Genomic DNA, 22,485 nt, shown 5'->3' with positions numbered 1-22,485 from the left:
TTACATATTATTACATGATATTATATCAGACTAACCAAAGGATCAAAGTTATTATTTGTTTCACTTTATGATTATTACTGGACACTATTTTCTTGTTGGTGTTAAAAATTATCAGGTTCTGGTATCAGGTTCACTAAGTATCCCAACTGTCAATATGTATCAGAAAGTCAGAAAAATGGGGGACTAACAAGGTTGAAATTAAAACTCAGCTTTCCTGATATCTAATCAAAGCTGTTTCTAGTACTTCCTATGGAAGAGAAAGCAGCCACTGATTAATTTTGACTTTGGATTTAGAATTCATATATATATATATAATTTAATTTATTCATTTTTAGAGAGAGGGGAAGGGAGCAAGAGAAACATTGATCAGTTGCCTTTCACATGCTCCCAACTTGGGACCTGGCGCACAACCCAGGCATGTGCCCTGACCAGGAATTGAACTGGTGACCTTTTGGTTGAGAGACCAGCACTCAATACACTGAGCCACACCAGCCAGGTCAGAATTAACATATATATTATTGGATAGCAATGATGTACTAAGTGCAGCTCAGAAAATGCAACTATCCCTTGAATATGTTCAAACAATAAGTTAAAATTATCAGGTCCTATTTCTTTATCATTTACAGTTTTATATAGATTAAATGGGAAGTCAGGAAACCTGCATATTCTCCCTTTCACTGATTGTAAAAAGGCTTTGTGTGTCGTGTAAATTGGTGGTCTATTTTCTTTTCTTTTTTTTGCACTTATCAGTCCAATTTTCCAAACGCCATTTATCAAAGAATCTGTTTTTACTCCATTGTATGCATTTTTCTCCTTTGTCAAATATTAATTGACCATAAAGTTGTGGGTTGACTTCTGAGTTCTCTATTCTGTTCCATTGATGTATATGCCTGTTCTTGTGCCAGTACCAGGCTGTTTTGATTACAATGACTTTGAAGTATAGTTTGATAGCCAGTATTGTGATCTCTCTAACTTTGTTCTTGTTTCTCAAGATTGCTGAGGCTATTTGGTGTCTTTTTTTGGTTCCATATAAATTCTTTAAATATCTGTTCTAGATCTGTAAAATATGCCATTGATATTTCAACAGAAATTGCATTGAATCTATCCATTGTTTCGGGTAGCATGGACCTTCTAATGATGTTAATTCTTCCAATCCATATGATCTCGCTCATATGTGGAATCTAATGAACAAAATATACTGACAAAATAAACCCAGGGGCATGGATACACGGAACAGACTGACAGATCTTGGAGGGGAGAGGGGTGGGGGGACTGGAAGAGATTAGCCAAGGAACATATATGCATAGTCCATGGGCTCAGACAGCAGTGTGGTAAAGGGAGGGAGCAAGAGCTGGGCAGAGGGGCACAAAGAGGGGGAGAGGGGGTATCTGTAATAGTGTCCACAATAAAAAATAAATAAAGGCTTTGTGGAAGATGCTGGATTGGGGGTGATGAAGAAGGCCTTAATAGTTCTCCCAGTTTGACTAGGCTTCTTCCTGAGTCTAGGCCCTACCTTCCCTTCCTTAAAGCATTTACTGAAGAAAACTTTCCATCGTAAAATCTTTCCCTGCCCCTTTGAGATATAAATCTTTTTTAAAATCTCTTGCCAGTTTTACAACCCAAGAATGTCTTTCTCAAGGACCTGGGAGCCATCCCATTGAAATGTAATTATGAAGGAAGGCAGTGTCCCTATCTCCCAGTCTCTGGAGGAGGATGGCAGTCTAACTTCCTCGGGTACTGATTAGCAAGCACAGATGGTCTAATCACAGAGAAAAACATTTGAAAATTAAGGAGCAACCCTGCATGCAAGACACAACCCACTGATGAGCCTCCTCGCCAACACCCTCCAGTACTTCACTGGCTCACCTCTGCACTTAAAAACCCTTCCCCTCTTTGTGTCAGTGGAGTTGAGTTCAGACTAAGTTCTGGCTATCTGTATTGAAATGGCCTTAAATAAAGTCTTCCTTGACTGTTTAACTTTGTCCAGTGCAATTTTTGCTTTGACAAGGATCAGACAAGAGCAGGGGAGAAGCATATTTGTTGACAATGAGGAGATAGATTTGGTTTCGAAAATCTAATGTATTAGGTTTGTATTTCAGGGGGACTAACAAGGACTTCTTTGTTCTGCTGACAGGGTCCTTTGCACGTGCCTTTACCAGGACTTCGGAGCACCTAACACAGGAATGTGAGCTCTTCAAGCTCCGATTACGTCAGGAGCAGGAGGACTGCTTTGTGACCTCTGCACACTGGCTGTAGTCACAAGCAACTATCTGTTATTAACCACCCCTTTTTCTTTTATTATTATTCACAGAATGTCTTATGTTTACTTTGATCCTCACTTCTTCATTGTGGTTTTGAAGAAGTCCATGGGCATCCAGGACAAAGCATTATACAGTCCCAACCAAATGACTGGTGATACTCCAATGTCTCAGATGCCTTGGAGGAAAAGGACAGCTCAATGTGAAAGACAACACTCTAGAGGGCTAAGTGAGGGTTCTATTTGTCAAATGTTCTGTTCTGTGTTCTGTCTTGGAGAATGGCAGTAAGGAAGTTTGTACAGCAGTGGTCAGCACAGAAACCCCGACCTGACATGAGAGCCCTCTGTGATGATCTGGCTGGCAAAATGCAGAAAGGGAAGTCGCTGATAAGGACCACAAGACAACACCTAACCCTGCAGATCACGTGCAGAGCCTGGCCCCTGAGCAGCACATACCTTGTCAGGCACTGGCTGAGTGATGAAGCCCATGTCTAGGCTGAGGTCCAGGTCTGATGGAGCCAAGGGGCTACTGGAGGGTGAACTTTCTGCATCGGGCTTGTGAAGAAAAGGAAGAGCTCTATCTTGGCCGGCGACTCCCCAGCACACTCTGGCGACTGAACAGATGGACATGGAGAAGAGCTGTAAGACATATCAGCATAAAAGTCTGAAAAACAATCTGGACAAAGAAAAACTCCATGTGATTTTCCTACTATAGGATGAGTGAGTCAGTCACATAACCTCTTTTGAACCTCATGGGCTGGGTCTCCCAGTGTGGGCACTAGAAATACAAAATTAAGTGCATATGCCAGTTCTCTTTTATGTGTTCCCATGGGGGAAACAAGCAATTAAACAAACATTAACATTTTTAAAAGAGAATTTTATGAGTTTACTTGAGCAAAAAGTGAGGACAATTACTGGGAAGCAAGATACAAAATACCCCCTAGCATTACCATCTTAATGTGAAAAATGTTGACAGCTAAAGTCAAATGTGCCGTGAAAACACACAATAAAGGTACCTAATGTGATTTGGAGGGTCAGGAAGGGCTCGTCCTTTGCATGAGAGCTTCATATCTAAGCTCTTGTACAAGGGATGAGAAGAAGCTAGCCAGGCAAAGATGGGGGAAGACATGGAAGGAGACACAATGCATTTGAGGGCTGGAAGAACTCTGACTCTGGCTAGAACATAAAGCAAGAGGCGGGGAGCCTCAGACCCGAGGGCAGAGGACAAGTAGAAACCAGATCATGCTGAAGCATTTTAAGAAAAGAGACTTGGTCAGTATTATTTTTGAAACATGAATTATTTGGGGAAAGTGTCCAGATATCTGAAAAGTGGAGTAAGTTATAACAGAGAAAGGCAGTCTTTGAGGTGAGTATTAAAATAACAGGGGACTTAATGATTATACAAGGGTAGGCAAAACTAGGTTTACAGTTGTGGACCCCAAATGAAAAGAGAAAACTACGGGAGATGTAGAGCACAGCTGGACCCGAAAGGAAACTGTTCTTTGTTTTATGAATAAGAGAAAAAAATGTAGTATTTTCATGGAAAGAAGGGAAAGGCCAGTGAAATGATATATCATATAAAATTAAATATGGAGTTTCAATAATTCACCAAATACCTTCACATATAACACCTCAGCAATAAAAATTAAATAAGGTTAAGTGACTTCCTTAAGTTCAAAGGGTATAAATTAGTCCCTAAAAACAAAGGTTCTAAAGTCTGGCTGATTGTGATAAAAATTTCAGCTCCACCCTGACTAGTGTGGCTCAGTGATTGAGAATTGTCCCACAAAGCCAAAGGTCTCAAGTTCAATTCCCAGTCAGGGCACATGCGTGGCTTGCGGGTTCAATCTCAGTTGGGGTGGGTACAAGAGGCAACCAATTGATGTTTCTCACGATGATGTTTCTCTCTCTCTCTTTCTCCCTTCATCCCCTCTCTCTAAAAATAAATAAATAAAATCTTTTTATAAAATTTCAGCCCCACTGGTGACTTAATCAATCTAAACTTGTTTCCTCACCCTTAAAATGGGAAGAATAATCCATACAAGTGGTTACATGTGTCCCATGAGATAATGTACAGAAAGTGTCAGCTCTAACTGACACGTGGTTTAGAATTGAAAGTCATGAATATAAGAAGAGGAGCTCGAGTTTTTTAATGGCAAGTCCACATTCTCTCTGTTTCACAGAGCTGACAAAAGAAATGCCTAAGCAACGAGGCAAGGTAAAAACAGGGAAGAGAATAAAGTAAATACAGAAGGAAAAAGTCTCTCAAAAAGGGCAGGACACGCTTTCTGTGACATGTGTAGAAAAGAAGACTACAAATGAAGCCAGTAAGGATGGAAAAAATGTCAAGAAAGATTAAACAAAATGAGTCAAGTTGTCAGTCACCAGCAGGTTGAAGATGAACATTATGTTGCAAAGTAAGCTCTCAGTGAGAAATCCCAGTCAGCAAATCTGTTGCCGTCCTGTTGCCAGACAGGCGCCAGGCCCACAGTGGGTCTGCCTCTGGCTGGCCTGCAGTGTGTGGGTTCCTCGCTGCATGTAGGAAAGATTTCACAACACAAGTCTAGGTGATTTTGAGCATATGTTTATTAAGGCGGAGAACTGTGAAACGAAGGGAAGACTTAGGGTGGAAGAAGTAACAGGAGAGAGCTTAGGTGGGGCTGCTTTGGCTCCCTAGAAAAGTTATGGGAAAGGAGTGAGCCAAAAAAAAAAAAGGCCACTTTTAGCTCCCCTGGAAGTCAGAGAAAAAAGGGGGCCCTGGAGACAGGATCAGGAGTAACCCCACGGGGAGCTGCTGCTGCTCACTGCTTCCCTGGCTGCAAGTCTCCTTATGACCCTTAGAATTTAGGGAGAAATAAAAAGTTCATGCATTGGAAGGGCCAGGAGTGAGCTCTAGAGCAAGCCCACGTACCGTGTCTTTGTTCTGAGAGTTTATCCTTTTCCTGTGGGTGAAAATTTTAAGGGAGGATTTTAGCAGAATATTCATTAGCTTTCCAGGTGCATTTTTAACTATGCTGATAAATCAAAATGAGTGCATAGGGGTTTTGGGGAATATTCTTTGGTCTGTTGAACTGTTTTATTTTTATCTTGAGTTTGTCTGGATTTTAATAGGGCTTTTGTTATTTGTTTAACTGACTTCTTCTGTCCTTGTGTAACACAGGTGTCAGGCCAAATCTTGAGAGAAGGCAGGGGGCAGGGAGAAAACCCCAAGGTGGAATTTAAGATTAGAAGCACCTTGCTGCCCTCCCTGTGAAGGGAGGGGCTGCTGGAGGAGGGAGTCTGCCGGAAGCCACTGTGCAGCTCCTGACTCAGCAGGAGGGATTTGTACACAGCATGCATGGTTCAAGACTTCTGACCCATTGTGCAAAACAGAGGCAAAGGCAAACATGGCGGATCTGTCGTGCAGGGATTTCTAGGCAGAGACTTTAAAACAGAAGGTATAGAGGTGCACACTCTCTTTTCCCTCCCTTGGCTAGCCTGGTCTGCTGCAGGGAGGCTGAGTTCCTGAGACTGGCAGGTTTCCCAGAGACCACGTGGCTGAGCCCCAAGCCCCTGTACCCATTCCACACAGAAAATGGTAGCACTAACTGAACAGCAACTGGAAAACAGCCAAGCTGCCTGGATAATCCTGCTGTAGTTACCTGCATTACATAAAGGGTGGTACTTTTAGGAGTGGGAAAAGGGATTTCAGGCACATTCTTCAACTGGCATAGGGTGGTAGGGCTGTCTGTCTTTGTGTGTTTTAAAGGGAACAGGGCCCTAAGGCAGAAACCTACCACCATTCTAAAACTGTATAACCTTTAAATAAACAACCCTTTTCCTTTTCACCAAACTCTTGTCTTCAGAGTTATGCCTCTAGGCGGTGAGCAACAGAACCTCACTAACTGTTCTGCAACAGCATGAGGCTGTGTGGTACTACTTGGCTTTACTTGACACAAATAATATTGGGTCTCTGTTCTCTATTTCCAGACCAGGTAGATTTCAGTGGTGTATTCTTGGTTAAGGAGGAGAGGTATAAACCATTCACTCTCAAGTGTCCTTGGTCAGGGGAGATAAGTTCTTGAGATGCACCAGCTGGCTGAGTTACTCAAACTGTTTGGCTTTCTTTTATTTTCTTGCCTGAGTTTCCCCATTCCACTTCCCTGGGAATTTTCCTAGCTTCTAAATATCCTGCCTCAATCCATTTACTGCTACTGCCACCCAAAACAGCAAGTTTGCCCCAAGCAAAAGAAGAGAAAGAAAAAGGAATTCATGAAAATACAACTACAGCTTAAGAAAAAACAGTGTTGATGGCTGGTCCTACATTTCTGTGGAGCAGGGCAGCACAGAGAATTGTCTGCAGAGCCAGGGGCTCCGAGCCCAACACAGGACAGGGTTGTTATGGAGCCTGAGTGGCTCTGCAAGGAAAGATGACTCCCTGGCAACAGTTGTGGTGGCGGAGGAGCCACCAGGACCGGGACCTGCATGGGAACAGCACCAGCCCTGCAATAGAGTGATCACTGTTTTGATGCTTCAGGTGGAATTTGTCCTTTTCAGTTTCAAAACTAGAAATAGAAAGTTGCACCAAGAAAGCAGAATTCATATACACAGCAGAAAAATTTAAAAATCAAGTTATTAACATAAGAAGAGATAAACACAGTCATCTCATCTCCACAACCAAAAAAGTGACCTCAGGATTGAGAATAGTATGCTGAAAAAGAAAAGGAAAATAAATTAATTAACAACAGGAAAACAGAAAGAGCAAAAACCCCACAATTGGCTAAAATACATAACAATGTAAAGAAGCTTCAGCATCAGCTAAGAGATGTGAAGCCTACAGCTAATTTTATAGAAAAGTTCAGAGAAATGATGGGGGAAATTGAAAATACAATTAACACCTCAAGAAACAGCAGAGGTTGATGTATGAAGAGTCTATTAAAGAAGACAAAACAACTCATACAGAGTTGCATGACATATCAAGAAAAATTGAGGCTGTGCTGTGGTACAGAGTGTGTGAGGGGCCACAGCCCAGATCACCCGGCTGGCCGTGGGCAGATTAAGAGAATTCTGGCCAAGATAGAGGAGTAGGTAAACATACTTCACCTCTACGCACAACTACAGATTACAGCTCAACTACAAAATAAACATCACCCAGATTCATTGGAAAATCGAGCTGTATGGAAATAAGACAGCCAAGGATTTAAAGCCACATTCATACCGATGGGTGCCTTTTCTTTTTTAAAAAATATTTATTTACTTACTTATTTATTTATTTATTTATAAATAAATAAATAGAGAGAGGGTAAGGGGGTGAGATTAAAAATACATAAAGAAAAATAAAATAAATAACATTGTTATTTATAAAAGTCTCTATTTATTTATTTTTAGAGAGAGGGGAAGGGAGGGAGGAAGAGGGGAGTGAAACATCAATGTGTGGTTGCCTCTCATGCACCACTACTGGGGACATGGCCTGCAAACCGGATATGTGCCCTGACTGGGAATCAAACCAGTGACACTTTGGTTCATAGGCCTGTGCTCAATCCACTGAGCTATACCTGCCAGGGCCACATGGGTGCCTCTTCTACAATAGTCCACACTACTGAGACAGGGAGTCAAAGTAGCTCTATCTAATACACAGAAACAAATACAGGGAGGCTGCCAAATTGAGGAGACAAAGAAATATGGCCCAAATGAATGAAAAGATAGAAACTTCAGGAAAAGAACTAAATGAAATGGAGATAAGTAACCTATTAGATGCACAGTTGAAAACAGTGATTATCAGGATGCTCAAAGAAATCACTGGGTATTAGGCAACAGCATAAAAAAGACCCAGGCAGAAATAAAGGATGCACTAAGTGAAATAAGGAAAAACCCACAGGGAACCAACAGTGGAGGGGATGAAGCTGAGATTCAAATCAGTGATTTAGAACATAAAGAAGAAAAAAGCACTCAATCAGAACAGCAAGAAGAAAAAGAATTTTAAAAAAGAGAATAGAATAAGGAGCCTCTGGGACATTTAAAAAGGTACCAACATCTAAATCATAGGGGTGCTGGAAGGAAATGAGGAAGAGCAAGAAATTGAAAACTTATTTGAAAGATTTCCAGCCAAGATGGAGGCATAGGTAGACACACTGTGCCTCCTCACACAACAAAAAGAAGGACAACAAATTTAAAAACAAAAAATAACCAGAACTGCCAGAAAACCGAACTGTATGGAAGTCCGACAACCAAGGAGTTAAAGAAGAAGCATGCATCCAGACCCATAGGAGGGGGTGGAGATGGGCCCAAAGTGGAGAGGACACATTGCAAGACAGCAGCTGGCAGATCAGGTGGAGCAGGAAATCCCACATTTGTGTGTACATAAACCAGGAGGAACAACTGGGGAGCGAGACAGAACTTAAAACCCAGGTTTCCAGTGCAGGAAAATATAGCCTCAAAACCTCTGGCTGAAAAAAATCAGTGGGGGTTGTGGTGGCAGGAAAAGCTCCCAGCCTCACAGGAGAGTTCATTGGAGTGGCTCACAAGGTCCTAGAATGTACACAAAACCACCTGCCTGGGAATCAGCACCAGAAGAGCCCAATTTACTTGTGGGTAGTGGTGGAAGCAGCTGGTGGAGAGCTGAGCAAGTGGCATTGTTACCTCTCGGACCCCTCCCCCACATACAGCAATGCAAGGCAGCCATGTGGATTGTGCTGCCCTGGTGAATACCTCAGGCTCTGCCCCTTACTATGTAACAGGTGTACCAAGACAAAAAAAAAATGGCCCAAATGAAAGAACAGATCAAACCTCCAGAAAAAAATACAACTAAGTGATGAAGAGCTAGCCCATCTATCAGATGCACAATTCAAAACACTAGTAATCAGAATGCTCACAGAATTGGTTGAGTATTGTCACAAAATACAGAGAAAAGTGAAGTTTATACAAAGTGAAATAAAGGAAAATATACAGGGAACCTACAGTGACAGGAAGGAAACTGGGACTCAAATCAACAGTTTGGACCAGAAGGAAGAAATAAACATTCAACTGGAACAAGATGAAGAAACAAGAATTCAAACAAATGAAGAGAGGCTTAGGAACCTCTGGGATAACTTCAAATATTCCAACATCTGAATCATAGGAGTGCCAGAGGAAGAGGAAGACCAAGAAATTGAAAACTTATTTGAACAAGTAATGAAGGAGAACTTCCCCAATCTGACAAAGGAAATAGACTTCTGGGAAGTTCAGGAAGCTCAGAGACTCCCAAAGAAGTGGGACCCAAGGAAGAACACACCAAGGCACATCATAATTACATTAACCAAGATGAAAGATAAGGAGAGAATCTTAAAAGCAGCAAGAGAAAAGGAGAGAGTTACATACAAAGGAGTTCCCATCAGACTATCAGCTGATTTCTCAAAAGAAACCTTGCAGGCAAGAAGGGGCTGGGAAGAAGTATTCCAAGTCATGAAAAGCAAGGACCCACATCCAAGATGACTCTATCCAGCAAGGCTATCATTTAGAATGGAAGAGCAGATTAAATGCTTCCCAGATAAGGTCAAATTAAAGGAGTTCATCATCACCAAGCCCTTATTACCTGGAATGTTAAAGGGACTTATCTAAGAAAAAGAGGATAAAAAATATGAACAGTAAAATGACAAAAAAATCACAATTATCAACAACAAATCTAAACAAAAACAAACTATGCAAACAATTAGAACAGAAACAGAATCATAGAAATGGAGATCACATGGAGGGTTATCAATGGAGGAGAAGGAAGGGGAGAAAGGATGAAAAGGTACAGAGAATAAGTAGCATAAATGGTAGGTAGAAAATAGACAGGGGGAAGTTAAGAATAGTATAGGAAATGTAGAAGCCAAAAAACTTATATGGGTGACCCATGAACATGGACTAAAGAGAGGGGAATGCAAGTGAGAGAGAGTGCACAGGGTGGAGGAGAATAAAAGAGGGGGGGAATGGGACAACTGTAATAGCATAATTAATAAAATATATTTTAAAAATGAAAAAAACTTATTTGAAAAAATAATGAAAGAAAACTTTTCTAATTTGGTGAAGGAGATAGGCATACAAGTCCAGGAAGCACAGAGAGTCCCAAACAAGTTGGACCCAAAGAGGACCACACCAAGAGACATCATAATTAAAATGCCAAAGATAAGGAAACAAAATTAAAAACAGCAAGAGAAAAGCAGAGTTACAAAGGAGTTCCCATAAGACTGTCAGCTGATATCTCAAAAGATACTTTGCAGGCAAGAAGGGACTGGTAAGAAATACTCACAGTGATGAAAAGCAAAGACCTACAACCTAAGTTACTCTATGCAGTTAAGTTATCATTTAGAATTGAAGGGTAGATAAAGTGCTTCCTAGACAAGATAAAACTGAAGGAGTTCATCATCACCAAGCCATTATTATATGAAATGTTAACGGGACTTATTTAAGAAAAAGAAGATCAGAACTATGATTATTAAAATGGCAACAAATGTACAACTATCAAAAACGGAATCTAAAAAACAAACTAAGCAACCAGGCAGAACAGGAACAGAATCATAGGTATGGAGACCATTTGGGGGGTTATCAGTTAGGAGGGGGAATGGAGAGAATGGAGGAAAAGGTGCAGGGATTAAGAAGTGCAAATTGGTAGGTATAAAATAGATGGGGGTGGGGGGGTGTTAAGAACAGTATAGGAAATGTAGTCAAAGAACTTATATGCATGATCCATGGACATGAACTAAGGGAAGGGATTACTGGAGGGAATAGGGGTACCGGGCAGAGAAGAGCAAAGGGGTAAACACTGGGACAATTTTAAGGGGAAAATCAATAAAATATATTTTAAAATTAAAAATAAACAGAGTTCTGGCCAAGATGGAGGCATAGGTAGAAACCCTTCACTTTCTTGCACAACCAAAAGGAGGATAACAACCAGTTTCAGATCAATAAACAACCAGAAGTGCCAGAAAATCAAACTGCATGAAACTCCAACAACCAAGGAATTCAGGCAAAAGTCAACCAGAACAACCAGATGGTAAGTAACCACGACAGGCAGTGGATTGTGCAGGTGGGGCTGGCTGAAGGCAAAACTGGGACTCAGAGCTGACTGTGGACTATGGTGGTCACCGCGGTGGGAGAAACTCCCAGTCTCACAGGAGAGTTTGTTGAAAAGTGAGCTAGAGATGAGCTGCAATGTTCCCTCTCTGGCCCCTCCCACATAGGCAGCGCCACAGCACATCAAGGAGGGTTGCCCTGCCTGGATGAATGCCTAAGGCCCTGCCCTTTTACAATATATCAGGTGCCCGAAGATAAAGAAATACAGCCCAAATGAAAGAACAGAGCAAAACTCCAGAAAGAGAGCTAAGTGATGAGGAGATAACCAACCTATCTGATGGAGAATTTAAAGCCCTGGTAATCAAAATGCTCACAGAACTGATTGAGCTCGGTTGAAAAATGAAAAAACAAATGAAAGATACCCAAAATAAAATAAAGCAAAATATTCAGGGAACCAACAGTGATAGGAAGGAAACCAGGATTCAAAGCAATGATTTGGAACAAAGGGGGAAAATAAACATCCAACTGGAACAGAATGAAGAAAGAAGAATTCAAAAAAGTGAAGAGAGACTTACGAACCTCTGGGACAGCCTGAAACGTTCCAATATCTGAATTATAGGGGTGACAGAAGAACGACAGCAAGAAATTGAAAACTTATTTGAACAAATAATGAAGGAGAACTTCCCCAACCTGGTGAAAGAAATAGGCCTTCAGGAAGCCCAGGAAGCCCAGAGAGTCCCAAAGAAGTTGGACCCAAGGAGGAACACACCAAGCCACATCATCATTAAGTTACCCAAGATTAAAGACAAGGAGAGAATCTTAAAAGCAGCAAGAGATAAACGGACAGTTACCTACAAAGGAGTTCCCATTAGACTATCAGCTGATTTCTCAAAATAAACCTTGCAGGCAAGAAGGAGCTAGAAGGAAGTATTTGGAGTCATGAAAGGCAAGGGCCCACATCTAAGATGACTCTATCCAGCAAAGCTTTCATTTAGAATGGAAGGGCAGATAAAGTGCTTCCCAGATAAGGTCAAGTTAAAGGAGTTCATCATCACCAAGACCTTATTACATGAAATGTAAACGGACTTATCTAAGAAAAGGAAGATCAAAAATATGAACAGTAAAATGACAACAAACTCACAACTATCAACAAATGAGCTGAAAAGAAAAGAAAAACAACCAAAACAAAAACTAAGCAAACAACCAGAACAGGAATGGAATCAGAGAAATGTAGATCACATGGAGGGATTTCAGTGAGGAGGGGGAAGGAAGGAATAGTGTGGGAAAGGTACAGGGAAGAAGAAGCATAATTAGTAGGCATAAAATGAGTTGGGGAGAGATAAAAAGGGGTATAGGAAGCAGAGAACTCAAAGAACTTACATGCACAACCTATGGACATGAACTAAGTTTTAGGGAGAATGCTGGAGGGTTGGGGGGTGCAGGGTGGAGGGGGTATAAAAGGGGAAAATTTAGGAAAAGTGTAATAGCATAATCAATACAAAATACTTAAAATTAAAAATTACAAAAACATTAAGAAATTAAACAAAAATTGACACATGGGCTTTGGATAGTTCAGAAACAGAAAGAGCTTTCAGACCAACAGCATGTAAAGTTCCTGTAGACAACGTAACACCAAATTCTCTTCCAGAAGTGGTAGATTTTGAAAAACTCCTTCAGGAAACGGGAGGGTGACAAAGGGGCTGGGATGACTTTGATCACCAGAACTTTGTAAAGGTGCGAAACAAACATAAAGGGAAGCCTGTGTTTACAGGGGAAGTTCTAGAACACCTTTCTGCAGGAACACAGGATGAAATTCAACAGCATAAGAGATGGTATAAAAAATTCCTGGCACTAGAAGAAAGAACAGCAAAAAAGTCTATTCAGAATTGGAAAACTAAAAATCAGCAAAAAAAAAAAAAAAGAGGAAATTTTCCAGTTAAAGAAAAAGGCAGAGAACATATCTATGCTTTTTCATGATAAACAAGAAAATAATCAAAAGCAAAAAGGGGGGCAAAAGAAGCAGAAGAAATTGGCAGTGGAAGCTTGGAAAAAACAGAAAGGTACAGAAGTATCAATTAAATATGCTTCCCAGTGAAACAAAGAGGAAGAGAAAGAGAAAAGGCGGTGGCAGAAAGAATACCAATGCCAGTTTAAAGTGAAATTACTGCTAGACAATTACACCCAGCAAAAGAAAGAAGAATTTTTAAGGCTTGAAAAGGAAATAAGGGAAAGGACAGAAAAGGCAGAAAAAAAGGAAAACAGCTGCTGATGAAATCTCCAGATTTCAAGAAAGAGATTTACATTTATTTAAGTTGAATATTTTTGGCAGACAGTTGAAGGAAGATGAAAAGGCAGAAAAACGAAGAAGACTGGCAAAATTTTGAAAACAAGGTTAAACAGAGATCCCTCTAGGCTTTTCAAACTTAGGAAAGATGGGGAAGAAGGAACCGAAAGGACAGGACCGGCAGGCTCTGGGCGGCTTCTACACTCCCACACGGGGAGGGCTGCCCCAGCCTGGGACAGGGAGTTTGGAAAAGGATAGGAAATAATGGAATTGGTATTCAGGTGATAAGAATAACAGGATATTCTGCTAAAACAGGACAGAGTGACTAACCATGTTTTTTTAAGTATCACTAGCTTAGATGGACTGATTATTATGCTGTATGTGAATTGACAGGTATTAAGTTTAAGCATTATGGTCATTAGTATTGCCTATTTATACTAAGAGGGTATTTAATACATGTGTTGGCCTATTATTGATGTAAAAGGTTTTATTTTGTTTTTTAAAGATTTTATTTATTCATTTTTAGAGAGAGAAGGGAGAGAGAAAGAGAGAGGGAGAGAAACATCAATGTGCGGTTGCTGGGAGCCATGGCCTGCAACCTAGGCATGTGCTCTGACTGGGAATCGAACCTGCAATGTCTGGTTTGCAGTCCGTGCTCAATCCACTGAGCTATGCCAGCCAGGGATGTAAAAGTTTTTAAAAAGATTTTATTTATCTATTTTTAGAGAAAGGGGAAGGGAGGGAGTAGAAGAAGGAAAGAGATATCAATGTATGGTTAGCTCTCGCACACCCCCTAGTACGGACCTGGCCCGAAACCCAGGCATGTGACCTAACTGAGAATGGAACCAGCAACCCTTTGTTTCACAGGCTGGTGCTCAATCCACTGAGCTACACTAGCCAGGGCTGATGTAAATTTTGAAAAATAAGTTTGTATTACAGACAGTATTTCATTTAAATAGTTAGAACATTTCAAAGATATGTATTTTGTTTTTGTCATGGTATAGAAAAATAAATTGGGACAATCATAGTGTGACATTATTCAACCCAAAATTTGGTAACATTTATATTTTGGAGCATGCTTTATCTTATATAAAGAATATTTTTTAATGAAGTGCTGAAAGCAAAAATCTAGAACTAGGTTCTATTAAGAGGTAAGAACTGTGTTTGGTTTATTCATGTGCCTCATGCACTGCCAATGAGAGGCAGCGCTCAAAAAACAAGGCCTCCACCACTGAATGGAATGGGACAGAGTGTCAACAAGAGAGCAACTAAATGGCTACCAGGTAGCAGGGAGCACTGCAGCTGAAGCAGGACAGCATTACTTGTGGTGGGACCATCACCCCGCTGGGCTGGAAACAACACTCCACTCTATGCTGACTTCAATCTCAATGCTGGCAGAAATGAATTACCTCTAGATTAATTCTCTTTGCCTTCTCTTCTTCCAGATGCTTTCGTATTCGTTCCAGTTCTTTCCTAAAAACAAAGTCTTTATTACTGTTGAGGCTTTCAATCAAACAATGTATTTGACTAATGTTAACAATCTCTCTGTTGCCTGATAACCCAGAATACAGGGAAACTCTTTAAAGGAAAGAGTCACTCTGACTAAGACAAATGTCAAAATCTCTAAATGAAATGGTTCAATATAACGGTTAAAACTCAGTAAATCCATGGCAAAACTACTTGAGTTTTTTAAAAATTTAAACATGATAAAATAAAGAAATAAGTACTGGCCTTTATAAGCAATTTCCCATATTCAGTTATCATGCATTTCCCAGGCTGGGCACTCCCAGAGCCTAATCAATTTGGTAAAACAAATGTCAAAAATGCATTCCAGTATAAGTCAAATTATAGTTTACTTAATAAGGTAATCTGGATTTTACATTACTCTTTCCTATTTATTTAAATTAAATGTTACATTAAATCCCAAAACCAAACCGACCATCCCTCTGCTTTCACTCGTGTTCATTTTTCTGTGGTTCTATCTATCTCTTTACAGAGTCCTTTTCCCCTCCACAGCTCCTGGTATATATTTTTTGTGTCTTTTCAGAGTATTTTAAGACAGTTCCATGCTACTGAAGTTTTCATAATTCTGAGCACTGCTGTTTGGTATTCAAATATCCATGTTTTTTGTTTGGTTAGTTGGTTTTTGTGGGGGAACAAAGGAGATGGAAGGAATAGGAACTTTATAAACATCAGGAACACATCACTAGATCAAATTTCTAAATCACAAAGTGTACACAGTTTCAGCCTCTTGATATACTAGAAAAATGATCTTCAAGAGTATTTTAGAAATATCCTGGGAAACTTATGAAAACTCACATGAAGAAAGAATATATGAAAAAGAAAGGAAGTTTTAAATTATATATCAAAACTAATTTCTTCTGTGGTTTCAATCATTAGAAAACAACACATCAATGTTTCTCTTTCTCTCAAATCAATAAAAATTTTTAAGAATAGTTGAACATTATATGATAAGAAAATTGCTTCTACATTTTTGCTCAGTAGCAAATGCTCTTCTACAGAGGTCTCAATGAGTCGGTGAACAACTCCTGGAAAAGCATGTGGGTTATTTTTTCAGTGCATTTTTCTGGGTAAAAGTAGCACACAGCTCCTAACATATTAAATGGGCCTTGCAATCTAAGAAATAAAGTTCTTGAGCAAATCATCCATGAAAATTCCAGAACCATTTCAGAGTGGGGAGCGAGGGGTGAGGAAAACACGTGGTATCAGCTCATTGAACTGAGTCTGTTGAAGTTTTGCAGTTAGAATAGCACCTGGTGATAACAGTGACTGTCCCAAATGGCAGCAGCAGGCTCCAGGGTGGCTGGGCTGCTCCTGATGAGGTCGCCACAGCCCCGGCCAGCGAGGGGCAGCTCCTCTGTGCGGGACCCGGGCTGTGCACCCTGGTGCTGCCGCTGGAGTGGTCAATTGACATCGATGCAAGGCGCACTTCTGGAAGGGGGCTCGCTGCTCTGGGAAGAGCAGGACAGCACCTGTCCCTGTCAGAGCGTTAGCTCAGTGACCAGGAAGCTGGGTCGACTTTGGGATGTGGCCGTTGTGAGTGGCCTGCTCTGTGAGCGAGTCTGTGGAGGCCTGGGGCCCAGGATAGCCCTGAAACTGGGGCTAAGTCTCCTCCTGGTCCCCAGGCCCTGAGCTGATGGCCTCCGTCGGTGCCTGGAGGTGGAACAGGCGCAGAAGGCCAAGGGTCCTGGGAGCAGGGGTCCTTTTTGCTCACATGCTGGATGAACAGCGGCAGCTCAGTGACCAGGAGCTGGGTCCACTTTGGGATGTGGCCTGCTCCTCGTGGCCAGAGAGCGACAGGTCTCGGGGGCAGGGCAGTTGTGGCCTGTGTGGGGTACAGTCCAGTCAGCGCCTGTCCTCTTTTGCCTTCTGGCCCCGAGTGCCCGTGTCCTGGGCCTTCCCAAGTAGGATTCACTGGACGCTTCCCTGGAGCCCTTTCCTGTGAGCCTGGGCATTCCTGTCAGTGGAGGGGCAGGTGGATTCTTGGCGCCGCGGCACCCTGCCTGCCCCCGGGGCCCCTGTGTAGCTCTGAAGCCTTCGTTTGCCCACAAGGTGGAGCCAAAGCTCCTGGGTCCCTCTGACCCCTGTCCTGTCACCCCAAACCCACCTTCAACCTCCACACCCAGCCCTGCAGCACCAGAACATGCCTGCTCTCACCAGCCTCCATGCCTTTGTTCTCAGTTCTCACTCTGCCTGCCCCAGCTGGATGAGATGGTCCCCTAACTCATGTGACACATTCCTGTCTCCCTGTCCTCAAGGTCACAGAGCAGGCCTGGTCTGGCCCTGGGCGACTGGCCCCATTCCTCACACAGCTGTGTGGAGGTCCTGCTCTGCATGGGTTTTTTTTGTTTTGTTTTGTTTTTGCCCAGGACACTAAGGCCTTCATGTGCTTCTTCTGCTTAAAAACATCAACAAGAATATATGAATATATTGAAATATATAAAGTTTTGAGAAGTTACAACTTTCAGCAGCCAAATGCACCTGTTGACCAGGCTCAAGGTGGTCATAATGGACATACAAGATCTGTCCAAAAGGTATCCAGCTGTGTACTGTGAAAACCAGAGACATTTATTGAAGAAGACACAAGAAGCATTGTACATAGGACAATGACGCCCTCAGTCCCCTTCCGAGTAGGCACCATGGGACCTCATACAGTTCTCCCTGTCACCATCAGCTGTCTCGTTGCATTTTCATGAATCTCACCTTTCAAAGGTGATTTTAGTTTTGGGAAAAGCCAGAAATCACAGAGCACTGAGTCCTGAGTCACGTGGGTGATGTAATGTTTTGCCAAAAAACTCTGCACAAGACATGATGCATGAGGGGGCATGCTGTCATGATGGAGCTGCCTATCACGGGCCTTCTGAATCACCCAAATAGCTTCTGCAGAGGAATATTCAAGCTTAACGCAAGATTTGATGTAGATTTGTTGCTCTACTCAGTCATTTTCAATGCAACAGCCACACAGTACACAGGCTGTTTTCAATGGCATCCACCACCCCCACTGATAGTACAGTGAAGTCATCATTGTTCACACATGTGCATTCCAGTCCATGCTCCTTGGCTGACAGGTTACATCGATGTCGTGCAAACCATTCTTGTTATATTAGCAATGGTTGGACTTTTTCTGGACAGATCTCGTATGTATATAGGCATTATTATTATAATTCTGATGTTCACATTATAAATTATTCAGAAACCCAAACACATGACCTTCATCATCATGGCTGTATGACACTCCATTGTGTCATGTGGCAGTGTATTAAGCTGTTCCCCAAATGTTCAAAAAACAAAATAGTTACCATTTATTCAGAGCTTAATCTATACCAGGCACTTGCTAAGCACTGTACATGAATTATATCTAATCCACATAACCACCCACAGGCTTAACATTAAGCAGTATTACTCCTCATTTTGTAAATAAGTGAACTAGGCAAAGAGTAGTTAAGAACTTTCCCAAGGCCATACAAGTAGTAACAAAGCCGATATTTGAACTGAATTCTAGGTGACCTAGAACAAGTTTTTTTTTTTTTTAAGATTTTATTTTATTTATTTTTAGAGAGGTAAGGGAGGGAGATAGAGAGAGAGAAACATCAATGTGCTGCTGCCGGGGGTCATGGCCTGCAACCCAGGCATGTACCCTGACTGGGAATCGAACCTGCGACACCCTGGTTCGCAGCGCACGCTCAATCCACTGAGCTATGCCAGCCAGGACAACCTAGAACAAGTTTTTTAAAAAATATTCTATTACCGTTGATATTCAATATTATTATATATTATTTTAAGGTGAAATATGATTTCATATGATTTTACTTACATGTGGAATCTAAATAACAAAAGTTTCAAACAAACAAAACAGAAACAGACTCATGCATGCAGAGGACAGACTGACAGTAGCCAGAAGAAAGAGGGGTTTGGAGGATGGGTGAAAAAGGAGGGACTGAGAAGTACAGACTGGCAGTTACAAAATAGTCACGGGGATGTAAAGCACAGCACAGGGAATGTCGTCAATGACACTCAGCTAGACTGACAGTTGTCAGAGGGGAGGGAGTTTGGGAACTGGGTGAATTGGGTGAAGGGTTGAAGCAGTACAGACTGGTGGTTACAGAAGAGTCACAGAAATGCAGACTGCAGTGCAGGGAATGCCGTCGACAGTCTCAGGATAACTGCACGGGGCCAGGTGGGTCCTGGAAGCAGAAGGGGGACCACTCCATCAAGTACCTGACTTTCTAACCACTTTGCTGCACATCTGAAACTACTACAGATTAATACTGAAATGTAAACTGATTGAAAAAAGTAATGGCTTAAAATTTTTTAAGTGAAAAAAAAATTTTAATAACTATGTGTGGTGTCCGGTGGGTACTGGAATTATCCAGGGGATCACACTGTCAATTATAAAATTGCCTAATCATTATCCTGTAAACCTGAAACTAATAAAAATAATATTGAATGTCAATTATGGTTGAAAAATAAAGTTTTAAAAAAGGAAAGCACTTCCCTAACCCAAAAGATAAGGGAAGCACTTCACTAACCCAATAAACAGAGCTCGTGAGCATGGCTCCAGCCTGGTCACCAGTCCCTTCCTGAGTTACACATTATAGGCAGGCAATGCCTTATTGACTGGTTTCCTTGTGTCCCTAGAGTCTCCAGGCCTCTGTGCATGCTGTGCCCTATAACTTGGACAATCTTCCTACCTCTGTTTGCCAGCAAACTCCTTGTCCTTGGTCATGATTCAACCCACAGTCTCTTTGTTAACAAAGTCTCCTCCGAGGCCTGAGGTGAAACCGAGTACACTCCTTTTGCACACGTTTGCCTGCTCACTCATTTTGTGATGCTGGAATCTGAATCTTCCTCTCTGAAGTCATCCTCACCAGGGTTGAGATCCACCTTGTCTTGGTCATCTTGCTGTAGCCTAATGTGAAATTTGGTCACGCCCCTTTTCTTTTCCGCTGGCCTCTACTGCAGCCTGACTGGCCACCACCCATCTCTACTCAGAGCTTCACTGGGCTCACTCATCCTTGTCCTCAAGTGTCTCCTCCACTGTCTCACCTTCCACAACCAACTACCCTGTCCCAGTGCCACCACGGTGCACAATGCATGGGACTGACACCACCTCGTCATTTTTTATGCTCATTCCCCTACCCGCACCCCCGCCCCCTTGGCAACCGTCACCTCATTCTTTAGGTTTGAGTTCAAATGTCACCTCCTTTTACCCACCCAAGGTCATTTTCTCTCTTTCTTTCCAAACACCTATATTTGACCCCTTATAATGGTCTTGCACCAATTGTGGTCATTTTTCTGGTCACGGAATTAGATGTGGACAGGTGACCATTTGCGTTCAGTGAGTTTTAGGGAGAAGGCAGCTGGGAAAGGATTGAGCTTGTAGGGAGGACTTTTTCCTGATAAAGTGAGAGAGCAACACTAGAACAGAGGCTATCCTTCCCCTCTTCCCCTACTTCTTTCTCCCTTCTGGCTGTCAACCTGGAAAGAGAAGGTAATGTCTGCAGCTGTGGCAGCCGTCTTGCCACCATGAAGCCACAAGCCTAAGGAAGATGCCAACGTGTTGCAGGTGGGGAAAGAGAAGGATGGAAAAGGCCTGGGCTTTGATGGCACCACTGGATTACTAAACCCGCCCTGGGATCAATAACCTCTGGGCTTTAAAAAAAAATTAATGCTCTTAAGGCTTGTGCCACTGTTAGGTCTTCTATTACTTGTGGTCAAAGTAGCTTAACTGACACTCCTAACACCCTGTCAAAAGCAGCACTTCAATAATTCTCTCTCATATACCACTTCTAAAAAAATTACTTTTAGAGAGAGGGGAAGGGAAGGAGAAAGAGTGGGAGAGAAACACTGACATAAGAGAGAAATATTGACTGGTTTCCTCTCCTACACGCCCAGACAAGGACCTGACTGGTAATAGAACTGGTGACCTTTGAACCTTCCACTTTGCCGGAGGGTGCCCAAGCAACTGAGCCATACTGGTCAGGGCTCTCATATTCCACTTTAAGAAAAATGTTTAATCCTCACCCAAAGATATGCTTTTTAATTTGATTTTTGTAATCTTCATCCAAGGATATATTTACAAAGAAACATGGATATGAGGGAGAAACATGGATTGGTTGCCTCCCATATACACTCTGACCGGGGATCGAACCTACAACTTAGTTATGTGCCCTGATTGGAAATTGAGCCTGCAACCTTTCGGTGTACAGGACAACACTCCAACCAAGCCCCCTGGCCAGGGCTCCACTTATTTTTTTAATTGATGTAACTCATCAAAATGATAATGCTTGGGAATATTAAAGATTAGTTTTGTTTCCCAAGGATTATGGAGGTAGGAATCTAGTCAATTTTATTAGTGCTATATTTCCAGGGCCTAGAACAGTATCTGGCATTTTGTAGGAGCTCAGTAGTTAGGGGTGTGCTCCACAAGTGCCGAGAGGAATGAATACCTCTGGTGACAACCCTCTGTTTCTTATCTGCCTCATAACAGATTGTGAGCTCCTGCAGGCCAGAGACCCAGGTTTTATGGATTTTTATTTCCCTCAAACCTAACAGGCTGCCTTGCTTGGAATATAGTAGGTAAATGATATTTTATGAATGGATATGTATGCTGTCTGGATCCTTTCTTCAAAGACCACCTCTCTACTTAAGATACAACTTTTGAGCATCCAATATCAGACGCCTTGATAAAGGAATTCTGAACTATTGTTTCATGAGAGTTGGGCTTATAAGAAAACTTTATGATAGAGTCTTAAACTGGCAAAAGACTTTGGAGACTGGCCTTGTAGACCAAGTTTCTAGATGAAACACTGCTGGTAATGCAGGGCTGATCATCTCAGGAGACGGGGCCTACAATGAGGTTGGAATTACATTAAATGCGAGTGGCCTCAAACAGGCCTCTTTGTGATTGACAGCTACTGTCAAGCTGCCATCTATTCATCTTGTCTTTGAAAACTACCCCTGACAGAAGGCTTTACATATCTTCACACAGGCAGCTGAGCCATATTTCACTGACTCTAAGATGCCACTCATTGTAAGATGCCCATCATTTTACGGACCACTGAGAAAAAACAATGCTGACAGTTAAACTCTGAAACAACACTGAAAAACTGGAACAATACTGGAATGTATCCCACTTTCAGAGGTGTGTCTTAGATTGGACTGATATAAAACGTGGGTCTTTTCTCTTGAAAATAATGAATACAGAATTCCACAGTCTGCCATGCAGTTGGTTGGTCGGTTCTGCTGTGATTCACCTGCAGGCTCATTTTCCCATGACTCTGGATGACTAATGATATACCTTTGCTCAAAGTCCTCCCCACCCCTCACATCATCAAGGTCACCTGACCTTTCGCAGAGAAAGTAGAAACCATCAGAAGTAAACTCTATCCACTTCTCACCAACAAACCCA

The 22,485-nt window shown here is 41.9% G+C and overlaps 1 protein-coding gene and 2 pseudogenes across 1 annotated transcript in view; 2 read left to right on the top strand and 1 right to left on the bottom strand.

Moving 5' to 3' along the window:
- Positions 1-2,769: 2,769 nt before the first annotated feature.
- Positions 2,770-7,474, top strand: LOC114494982 (annotated as a pseudogene).
- Positions 7,475-8,019: 545 nt separating this feature from the next.
- Positions 8,020-13,715, top strand: LOC118496642 (annotated as a pseudogene).
- A 1,208-nt stretch (positions 13,716-14,923) lies between these two features.
- Positions 14,924-22,485, bottom strand: part of LOC114494981 (CD2 associated protein) — a 158,717-nt gene continuing 151,155 nt past the window's right edge. Inside the window, exon 18 of the mRNA XM_036024200.1 lies at positions 14,924-14,997. Coding sequence (XP_035880093.1) covers positions 14,939-14,997 — 59 coding nt within the window. The 3' untranslated portion in view covers positions 14,924-14,938. The remainder of the gene's footprint in view (positions 14,998-22,485) is intronic.

Source organism: Phyllostomus discolor, chromosome 4, assembly GCF_004126475.2.
Source record: "Phyllostomus discolor isolate MPI-MPIP mPhyDis1 chromosome 4, mPhyDis1.pri.v3, whole genome shotgun sequence".
In the NCBI taxonomy this organism is placed as follows: domain Eukaryota; kingdom Metazoa; phylum Chordata; class Mammalia; order Chiroptera; family Phyllostomidae; genus Phyllostomus; species Phyllostomus discolor.
This window is presented reverse-complemented; position numbering and strand designations above follow the sequence as displayed.